Source organism: Silene latifolia, chromosome 10 (genome assembly GCF_048544455.1).
Source record: "Silene latifolia isolate original U9 population chromosome 10, ASM4854445v1, whole genome shotgun sequence".
NCBI lineage: Eukaryota > Viridiplantae > Streptophyta > Magnoliopsida > Caryophyllales > Caryophyllaceae > Silene > Silene latifolia.
In genome coordinates, this window is record NC_133535.1 from 148,815,921 (window position 1) to 148,826,897 (window position 10,977).

General features: G+C 37.6%; 3 protein-coding genes across 3 annotated transcripts; 1 reads left to right on the top strand and 2 right to left on the bottom strand.

Annotated features, from left to right (window-relative positions):
- LOC141606296 (protein ENHANCED DISEASE RESISTANCE 2-like) lies at positions 1-4,286 on the top strand. The gene is made up of 3 exons (XM_074425362.1): positions 1-316; positions 1,510-2,634; positions 3,919-4,286. The coding sequence occupies exon 2, from the start codon at positions 1,526-1,528 to the stop codon at positions 2,630-2,632; it is 1,107 nt and encodes a 368-aa protein (XP_074281463.1). The 5' UTR covers positions 1-316; positions 1,510-1,525; the 3' UTR covers positions 2,633-2,634; positions 3,919-4,286.
- Positions 4,287-4,977: 691 nt separating this feature from the next.
- On the bottom strand, positions 4,978-6,667 carry LOC141606297 (RHOMBOID-like protein 13). Its single transcript, XM_074425363.1, has one exon. The coding sequence runs from the start codon at positions 5,991-5,993 to the stop codon at positions 5,178-5,180; it is 816 nt and encodes a 271-aa protein (XP_074281464.1). The 5' UTR covers positions 5,994-6,667; the 3' UTR covers positions 4,978-5,177.
- Positions 6,668-9,498: 2,831 nt separating this feature from the next.
- On the bottom strand, positions 9,499-10,401 carry LOC141608473 (uncharacterized). Its single transcript, XM_074427824.1, has 2 exons — positions 10,230-10,401; positions 9,499-9,926 (listed from the first exon to the last, which is right to left on the bottom strand). Exons 1-2 carry the CDS (start codon positions 10,399-10,401, stop codon positions 9,499-9,501), a joined length of 600 nt encoding a protein of 199 aa, XP_074283925.1.
- Between the last annotated feature and the right edge of the window lie 576 nt (positions 10,402-10,977).

Sequence of the window (10,977 nt, forward strand, 5' to 3'; positions counted from 1 at the left end):
ATCTTAGAGTGACTCATTTCTCCATCATCTTCAAATTGTCAGTTTCAATTAGCAGCTAATCTATTTGTAGGACCCAACACTCCAATAGTAATTGTTGCTTAAAGCTTTAAACCTCCATTTATTCATAACTTACTTTAAACTCCTCATTTATTCATTCCTTTAATTAATCTCTTGACTTAGTAATACTTCATTCAATTATTCAATTATATTCAGTTTATTCAATTATTTTCTGTGTCAAACTCAAAGATACCCAAATATTATTGTTTCTTAGAGACCCATTTTTTTCTGGGTTCATCTCATCAAAGCTTAAAGAAAGGTCAGTTCTTTCAATAATTTTGATACTTTATTTGATTGGAAATTAATTGAATTTGTTTTTAGAGTTATTATTTTTGTGGGTTTTTGATTATTTTTTTGTTTGCTTGAATTTTGTGATTATTTTGGTCTAATATTTGTTATTATGCTGAGATGATGATTCAAATTGTTATTGGAATTATGTTGTTTTAGGGTTTTCTGAATTGGGTATTTTTTAGATTTTCATGTCATGCCGTGATATAGAAGTTTCCTTTTTTGATGTCAAAGAATGATGAAAGCTTGTTGTATAATTTAGTCAGAAATGATCATGTGAGACGGTCTCTCAATATAGTCAATGGAAGTGCACCAAAAAGAAACAGTGTTAATCAAAGACGTCTCACATGCTAATTTATTATGAGACGGTCTTTCAGGAGACCTACTGTTTAGTCGCAATTGAGGTGCTCAACACACATGAAACATCCCTATACCTCTGCAGTTTTAATTATATTGTTACACTACATGATCATAATAATAAGAAAATTGCACAAGATTAGTTAATCTCAATGTCGGTTTATTTCTTGGCTTGTTGTGCCAGAAAGTTAGAGTGTAAGCTGTGATAAGAGTATATAACAGCATGGTAAGCTTTTAATGGGAAGTTAATGGAGAAATGTGAAAGATATCACAAGCATTTTGCTTTAAAGTCGTAGACTTGTAGAGTTGATGGGTGTTACAAACCAAGTGATGAAAATATGTAATGCTGAATTCGTGTTCTAGTTTCTTGACAGAAGTAATTGACATGTATTTGAGGAAAGTGAGATGAATGGGGGGCTATTACGCGAAACAGATCTTTTGCGTGAATTTCTTTAAGCCTGATGACTGCATGATGCTAAATCAATTTCTTTGAATCTGTTTTTTGTATTATTGAATGAATCATCCTTGTTGCTGCATTAACACTTAGTTCTGGCCCTCTAAAATGTAGTTGTCGAATAGATGGTAAAAATGGGAAGAAAGATAACATCACATGGCATTTGTGTCCAGTGGGTTTTGTATGAGACGGTTTCACTTGTGGGACCCACTCAAAACTTTTATCTATTCGTTGATTGATTATAGAGTTATTGGATTGGTCTCATGTGTAATACCATTCCTTCTATGTAAGATTTTGTGGTGTCCTTTTTATTCAATCTACCCTCCTCGTTAACGATGCACATTTTTGAACAGATAACCCTTTAAGGTTATGGCAAACCAAAATGAGAAAGGTGAACCCGAATGGATGAGAAGGGTAATATCAGAAGGCGCTGTTCCAATGCTCGAACCAGAAAATTGTCCCAATGGTTGGGCTTCTCCCTCTGGAGACATATTTATGGTTAGAGGTCCTGAGTACTTCTCGAGCAGAGTGAAAATACCTGGGGGCGAATATCTCTTGAAGCCATTGGGGTTTGATTGGATTAAAGGTTCGTCAAAGATTTCTGAAGTTTTGAATGATCCTAATAACCGTGTAAGGAAGGTACTCGATAGTGAGTTTCCAGAAGGTAATAAACCTTTTGTTTGGGCTTTCAATCTTCAAGTTCCAGGTAAAGAAAACTACAGTGCAATTGCGTATTTTGTAACTCCAGAACCATTTCCCGAGGATTCTGTGGTCGGTCAATTTTTGAAGGGGGATGACTGTCTTAGGAATTCAAGGCTCAAATTGATTGCAAACATTGTGAAAGGCCCTTGGCTTGTTAAGAGAGCAGTTGGAGAACAGGCTATTTGTGTTATTGGCCGAGCTCTTTCATGCAAATATTGTGTAGGAGAGAACTTTCTAGAAGTGGATATTGATATTGGGTCTTCCGTGGTTGCCAATGCTATCGTTCATCTTGCTTTTGGTTATATCACATCCCTAACAGTTGATCTAGCATTTCTTATTGAGAGCCAAACAGAAGTAGAGCTTCCCGAAAGAATCTTGGGAGCAGTTAGGTTTTCTGAACTTAAACCAGAATCGGCTGTTCCTTTTGAAGCATCATCAGTTTCAAGCACTGATACTCCTCCTTCGGCTTTGGGTATACGCATATGGAAGTCACTTGGACAAGGTTTTTCTCAACTTCTTCATCCTGGTCCCCAAGACTTTGGTCCCACTCAACATGTAAATGGCACAGTCGATGGCGATAAGAAATATGAAAACACTGCTCCCACTCAACATGTAAATGGCACAGTCAATGACGATAAGATATATGAAGACACTGCTTCCACTCAACATGTAAATGGCACAGTCGATGACGATAAGAAATATGAAGACACTGCTTCCACTCAACATGTAAATGGCACGGTCGATGACAATAAGAAATATGAAGACACAAAATAGTGGTAAGTGCCTTTATGGAGTAGAGCTACACTCATAATTTAATTATGTGAATTGACTTCCGTGTACTCTCTTTACAAGTAGTAGTTGTGCCTGTGAGATGACCTTTAGCAACAAATCTTGTGAAATTATCGTCTTCACGATACAGCTTCTTGGCATAGACTTATTGGTTTTTGTAGGTTTTGGTGAAGTCAGTCTGGTTTGTCGTTAAATTTACTACTGTATTAGCCAAGAGACGGTGTACAGTCGAAATCTTAACTTATCTCCATGAGTATAGTGATTGTTCAGTTTGTGTTCTAGGATGCTTGGAATTGATTATTGAACATTGTGATGGTAGTCTTAGGTAAGTTGGTATCCAAATTTAGAATGCCGAGGTGGCAAGGTGATAATGAAAAGCTATAGAGTTCATTCTTCTTTCTTTCTTTGTGTTGGGGTTTTGGAAGCAACACCACGCGATCTTATGGCAGGTCACATGAATAAGGCATCCCGAGACTCTACTATTGGGAGGCTCGTCAAGGTGTTGAGTGAATGTTTTGTGATGATTTTATATTATTAGTTTGTTACGGTTTTTTTTATGTCCTTCCTGAAATTCCTTGTTATGGTTGTGATAGTGTAGCAGCTAAATTGCACTTGGTATGTTTTTATCCATGAAATCATGTTTCCTATTGCTACAAGCATATGCTCCTTGTTTACTCAGCCATACAACGAAAAACATTAACCTTGTTAATTGATCGAAATACTTAATTGATGATCTGCAACTCAGATGTGTTGGATCGGATATTTGGATTAGAGATTTAGTCATGGGCTTCAAAACTAGCATTAGTTAGACACGCGAACAAGAAAATGATGCATTTGCCTGTGTAGGAACTAGGAAGTAGGAATGGACCAAGGATTCAAGGGTCAGGAACCCAGACCGTTCCTGCGTTCCATTCCCTGATTTGTCTATTATCTGCTTTGTAGTATCTTCATGTTAGAGAACGTTTGAGCTCAATTTGATGGCTGTTTTGTTTGAACTGCCTCCTCGACTTGTTTCTGCATTTGTCTGTTGTTTCTGGATGGCTCATAATGAAAACTGCATTGATAAATCTGCTGAAACTGTGCTGGTTCCCGATAGTAGAAGCATTGATAATTTAATGAGTCGTTTTGCTTTATTCCATCATATTTCAAAATCAAAGAATAGTAATTCTACAACTTCACCTTTTATTTGCCTTTCTGTCGATGCAATTGTGTCAAAATACAAATATGTGATCAATTATATGAATCTGACATCCATCCTGGCATGACTGCAGATTAACTTGTAAGCCGCAGCGAGCATGAGCATATTAGACAAGGCTGCATTCCTCTGCTCTACATGCTAACACTTTCGCTTTGTTTTTGCTGCTTAATCCCTTGAGGGAGAAGGGGAAGAAAAGACGAATTCGGCTTTGTTTATGTACTCTCCAAATGTGTATACTCACTCTGGAAATGTCTCCGTTAATTTGTAGCCGCGTTGTTTAAAACTTCATATAAGATTGTCATTAATCTTGTAATCTTGTATATGTAAAAATTCTCTTGATTTGGGCCGACTATTAACCGGTGCAAAGGTTACAAGTCTGACAACTGAACATGGCCTCGACAATAATACTTTAGCAGTAAATGATTAATCTGCATTTATTTTTATCACACATGAGGCTTTAAGTTCAAATTCTCGCAATGACTTTTGTATCTATACTTTGGTTGAGGAAGACGATAGTTGCTTGAGATTGATGTTCTACTAAATCAAAGACGAGTTCACAAAGATGATTTATCTACTCTCGTATTATCTCTTTAATCATATACATTCTTCGCCATGAGGATAATTGGGATTCGGTTGAATGAATAACTTAACGTTGAAGGTCTTAAAAACCGGATTGTTCTATTCAAAACAAAATCGAAATTTAGAAGATTATCCTTACATGTCATAATCAGGAACTTGCTTGACAATATAATTTGCTCACTGGGTGAGCTACAAAGATTTCAGATGTCAATTATCTTCAAATTTGATCATAGTGTTCCTGAACGCACACACTCAGGATCAATCATAATAGCCTGCTATTTCGAGGTAAAAACAGAATAGTATCGACAGACACGAGTCACACGACAAAGGTATCAGCTTATTCAGTCATCTTGGGATACATTTAAATATTTCACCCGCTAAACAAAATTTCAGTTCATAGCATAGCCATACAATGTACAAAATACTCGCAAGAATCATCGTCTAACTCTTAACTAGAGAGGCATCAAGAACACTGTACAAAATATACGGCTTACGAGACAAGTCCTCCTAATTTCCATGATCCTGAAACATTGATGAAATTTGCAAGGCGGTCTGAATGTGGCATCAGGCCAACAAATGAATTGGTAATCACGGAACCTTATATGAGACAATCAATTATGGGGATGAGACCGTTTCCCAGAACAGATAAGAGTAAGGAAGACTAATTGAATGAATAGAGACCCAAACCATTGTTTATATGAACAGCCAAAAAAGGTGTCAAAAAAAATTCAACAGACAAATTGTAAGGCTTTACTATACTAGTTCGACTCCCCCTGTCGGCACAGAACTCATCTGCAATGTTCTACCATTGGCAGGAGCAAGAAAGCGAACTGAAGGCAGTGAAGGATCTGTGACCGGTTCAATCTCAAGGAACTCAAAGTCATAAGCACCAGAACGCTTCAAACTCAACACAAACACGACAACCATCCATCCTAACATCGTAAAAGCCCAATAGTTATTCATTCCATGAATTAATCCCCATCCAATTGCATACCCAACAATGATCCCTGACAAATGCCCTAGAAAACTAGCTTGTGGAACAATAATCGAAGTAAAGATCAGTGACTCAAATGGCGCAAAACTGATAGGCAGAGAAAGAAGCCCAAAGAGGTTCAACTTAGAAGACGGTTGCTTCACAGACAGAATCGTCATCCACCCGAAAACAACACAGGAATACCCAACAGCTGTAACTCTCCGAAAATGCTCAAGTTTCAGCCTCTGAATTAACACATGATAAGACCCTAAAACCAACATTCCGGATACCACAACCAAAACAAGAGTATAATGAAGATAAAACTGAACACCAAGACCCATGTCACCTAATTGTTCTACAACACCAAGACTCCAAAGAGCACTCATATTAAAAACAAGATGAATCACACTAATATGCGAAAATGCCGACGTTATAATCCTCCAATGATGTCCTTCAAGAGCAGTTTCATAACTCAATCCAACATGTGAATACCCAATATTTTTCTTCTGAATGTAGTACCATATTGCACTACATAATGCTATAATACAACTAGTTGCAGGCTTTTCCAAAATTTCATAAAATAATGGCTTACCCATCTAATCAAAACCCTAATTTATGCCAAAATAATGATCACCCAGATCATAAAATCCAATTAACCAATTAATCTTAATACAATCAAGGGTTCTTGAGCGAATTGTGAAAACCCCAATCTGATCAAAACCCTAAATTATGTCAAGATAACAAATAACCCAGATCATTAAATCCAATAAACCAACTAATCCAGATATAATCAAGGGTTCTTGAACAAATTGTGACCCCAATCTAATCAAAACCCTAATTTATGCCAAGATAATAATCTATCAATCCAATACAATCAAGGGTTCTTGAGCAAAATGTGATAAAATCCCATTAATCAAAAACTAACCTAATTAACAAATTATCAACCCAATTGAAGAATTAAGTGTTAAAGATTGAAACTTTATGCAATTTTCAAAAAAGGGGAAATTGGAATCAATCAGAAAAGTATGAATTTTACCTCGATCGAAGGATTATAGAAGTATTGAGAGACCCAGGAATAGAATAGGGTTTTCAGAAAAGGGGAAGAATATGATTGTATGAGTGAAATGAATGGAGAAAAATTGGGGGGTTTTGATGGGAAGACGAAAGAACTAGAAATTGGTAGGTTGAGCTAGAGTGAAGAATCGAAGACGTATGGATGAAGTTTTAGAAACGAAGGAGAGAAAATGGGGCAAGCCACCGACATGTTTCGGAAAATAATCTAAGGCTTCTTTTGTAAAAAAAAAGGTAGTTGAATCACGAAAAGGTAATTGGCGAAAAAACCTAAAAGTTTAATCAAACCTTTGAATAGCGAAAAGGTAAAAATTATCACCGATAAGAATCGATTATATAAAAATGTGTTTACAAACTAAATTTGAAAAGGTAATGATTTTGGTAAAATGACGTAAAAAGATATGAAAATTATTTAATATTATAGAATAAAGGGGTAAAAAATGGAAAATAAGTCATTTCGTCTGACTGATTTCTCAAATCTTACCCTCCTGCAGGTAGCATTTCATTTCAGTCCTTATTTCACCAAATAAGCTACTTGCCAAACACTTCAAAAAAATCGTGAAATTTGAAATTTTGGTCAAATAAGCCTACCCAAGATCGCCGTCTTGAAACAGAGCCTAAGTTTTAATTTAAGTTTTGTTAAATTAGAAATTGTTCAATACATAAAATTAGGATCGCTCTACTTCTTGCAATGTAAGATGCACGGTCCCAGAATGATGAAGTCGTCATCTTCACTACTCCTTCCAAACATTTACTATCAGTTTTAGCGAGACTTTTCACACGAATACTCAAATTTATTTAGTCATATATATTAGCCTGTTAGCTTAACTATTGGTTAGCTTGTATATGTATTTGCATCTTTCTTTATCAATATAAGTTCATAGTTCATTGTTGTTAATTTTTTATTTTTTATTTTTGAAAAAACTCTAACTTGGATTAAACTTCATTAATGCAATCTGTTAAGGATATATCAACGATACGACGAGGGATAGTCGTAGCAACAAAAAATTGACCGCAACCTAAAGAACACAAGTGTGCAAGCTCGTGAGCAACAACATTACACTTTCTGCTAACAAAAAACCAAGATATAGAACTAAAATCATCACCAAACGACAAAATTTCATAATTTCCTAAAACACAATATTACAGAATAACAAAGATATTATACGAGATATTATTATACGATATGTACGAGATATGACAATATTGCCTAATAACAAGGAACAATCTAAGTTCTTCTCTTATGGAAACACAATATTACAAAAAAAAACTCAACCAAAAACAACAAAGATTGAAAATTTATGCAAAAACAAATAAAAGGTATTAGAAAATCGAATAAAGATTACCTTTGATGAATGAGGGTAGACACGAGGAGCATTTTGGATCAACCAAGGATTCCATTGGCTTCATCCAATGTACAGCAAACCCTAATCAATGTAGATATACAAACAAATTCGTATAAATTTAAACTAATTACATAATTCTCTCAAAGTCAAATTAGGGTTTATTGAAGTACCTCAAAATATTAATACCAACCTGAAATTTTAAAAGAAACAAGTAATTTTCTCGATTAATAACCATAATATGAATCCTAACAAAGTAAATCCCCAAAATTCCACATTATTTTGGAGTGAGATAGTGCGCAAATCCTAGAAATTTCGGATCGTAAAAAGAGGCAGGAGATGGTGATGCGACCGGTGACGTAGGCGTTTGGCGGGTGAGGTTGGTTATTGAGAATTCAGAGATGAGAGAAAGGGCAGAAGATCGAAAGAAACTAGGTTTCCGGAGGGAAATTTTTGCGCCTTATTTTTCAACAATTAATTAAAATTTTGCGGAAATTCCATTTCGTTGCACAAAATATAGCTTTTGGCGATAAAAATAAGTTTCGTTGCATTATTTTTTTATGTAAAATTTTTGTTGTCCTTATATTTAACTATTTTATTGCTTAAAATGATTTATGTTGTAGTGCGCAACCAATGGAGCTTTAAAGCGTTCAATAGTACCATTTGCATACCTCTTGACCCTGTAAACCCATTTACAAGCAATAATATTAACATTCGATGAAGGAGGAACAAGAGAGAGTCCAAGTATTGTTTGACACGAGCGCTTGGTATTCTGTATCCATGGCAGTACACCACTGCGTATATTGCGCAGCCTGCTTTAGGATTTTTGGTAGAGGATTAAGTAATTAAATGAGTATAAATAAACACATGGACCTTGATAATAAATTTTTCGTAACTACCATATATTTCAGGAGTATAAACACATGGACCTTCATACTGCTTTAATTCATCTATTCAGTAAGTCATTAATTATTGATATCATCTATTCATCAACTAACAAGTAGTTCAGTAGACAATACAATAATTATATCTAAGAAATCAGGTCTGCAAAGAAAGGTACTCCTTTAGCAGGGATCCACTGATTGCCTTGGATGAAGTTTCTGACTGTGAATCTCTGAGTTTCTTGGCGATCATGTATGGCTTTGTGTCACGGTCCGAAACTTTGAGTCGGGGCGTGACGCGCACCCTTGTCTAAACACTCGACAAGAATGCAAGCGAGAGAGCTAATCACTAGTGTTTGTCAAGCACTAGTGCATTCGTAATCGGTCTCGGGTTGTGGGTGTCAGAATCCTAGTCTCGATCGACACACACGGGCTTGTTAGTGAAGTGAAGGCAATAGTCGTTCACAAGAAAGCAACAACAAGCAATAAGAAGGCAACTTGGTGGGAAGTAGATTTTTGATTGACTAGTACTCCCCAAAGAGGGAAATTTGATAGTTACATCCTGGTAGCAGGAAACATTGAAAGTGTAGAATAGCGATATACCTATTTAAGGAAAGAAAAGCTATGCTAATTTATGCTAAACTAGGAAAGTATTTACTAAAAATATACAAGAGGAAATGAAATTACATAGCATAAATAAAACTAATGGTTCGAAGTGTGAGGATCGTCACACTCTCCCCCACCTAATCTGTTGCCGTCCTCGGCAACGCTGGAACTCTTCAAGTCTTCAAGTCTTCAAGGCTGAATTAGTCGGCTGATGTTGCTGGAAGTTGGTTGGAACGGATGTTGGCGCGCTTGCTCCTATTGCGGGTTGGATCTTCAGGATCTGGATAGTATGGCTTCAAGCAGCTCACATGGAAGACCGGGTGACACTTCATCCAGGCAGGGCGGTCAAGCTTGTAAGCAACTTCCCCAATCCGCTTGATCACTTGGATGAGGCCTTCATACTTTCGCACCAGCCGCTTGTCTCTTCCCCTAAGAAATCTCATCTGCTCCTTATTCAACTTCACCATGACCATGTTGCCTACCTTGAACTCTCTTAGCCTCCGGTTCTCATCTGCCCACTTCTTCATGCGGCGGGACGCCTTCTCCAAGTAAGCGCGAGCAATCTCAGCATTGACATTCCATTCTTTAGCAAACTCGTGAGCTTTCTTCGTCCGGCCACCATAAGAATCTGCAATTGTGGGAGGCAATAACGGCTATTGACCTGTGACAAGCTCAAACGGGCTCTTGTTAGAACAGGAGCTCGTTTGAACATTAAAATAGAACTGGGCAACATCTAGGAGGCGCACCCACTCCATCTGGGTTGCGCCCAAAAAATGTCTCAAGTACTCTTCTAACATGCTATTGAATCTTTCCGTCTGGCCATCTGTTTGAGGATGGTAACTTGAGGACATCCGAAGTTTATAGCCCAGGAGCTGGAACAACTCTCCCCAAAATAGTCCCGTGAAGCGAGAGTCGCGATCACTGACTATACTTTGAGGTAGTCCCCAATATTTCACAACATTCTTGAAGAACATCGTGGCCATCTCTTCAGCACTGCACGTCTTCGGAAGGGGAATGAATGTGGCATACTTTGAGAAGCAATCCACAACGACAAGGATCACACTGAGAGCCCCTACCTTCGGTAACCCAGATATCAAGTCCATCGAGATACTTTCCCATGGTCGAGTTGGTACCGGTAAAGGATTTAGCAGCCCCCCCGGCTACTGTTTCTCTCCCTTGTCTTGCTGGCAGATCAGACAGGTATTTGTGCACTCCATCACATCATCCTTCATCTGCGGCCAGTAGTAGCTTCTCTTTAGTAGGCATAAGGTTCTCTGCCACCCCGGATGACCTGCCCATAATGTATCGTGGCACTCTTGCAAGAGAATCTTTCGCAGCCCTGCCGCTTTTGGAACGAAGATCGATCCGATGTCCCTTCGTGAACAAGAGGCCATTCTCCATCCAAATTTTGCGAGTCTTCCCTTCGATGGCTAATTGTTCCAGATTCCTTGCCACCGGGTCCTGGTCGAGGTGCTTTTTCAGCTTAGCCTGAATATCGGTAGCCACTGTGGGCAAAAACTTGATGGTCTCAAGTTAAACCTCGCAAGTGCACGATTTTATCGTTGTACACTTTAAAGGGTCGATCCCACAAGGAGTAGGTGGAGTACTAATCGTTCTAATTCACAAGCTTAGCTAAGTCGATAAAAAAACAAAGAGGGGGGTAACAAACTAACACTAAA

Coding starts and splice junctions, on each gene's coding strand:
- LOC141606296 (XM_074425362.1), top strand. CDS start 1,526: ATGGCAAACCAAAATGAGAAAGGTGAACCCGAATGGATGAGAAGGGTA.
- LOC141606297 (XM_074425363.1), bottom strand. CDS start 5,993: ATGGGTAAGCCATTATTTTATGAAATTTTGGAAAAGCCTGCAACTAGT.
- LOC141608473 (XM_074427824.1), bottom strand. CDS start 10,401: ATGGACTTGATATCTGGGTTACCGAAGGTAGGGGCTCTCAGTGTGATC. Junction 9,927..10,229: donor ATATTGGGGACTACCTCAAA/GTATAGTCAGTG, acceptor CCACAATTGCAG/ATTCTTATGGTGGCCGGACG.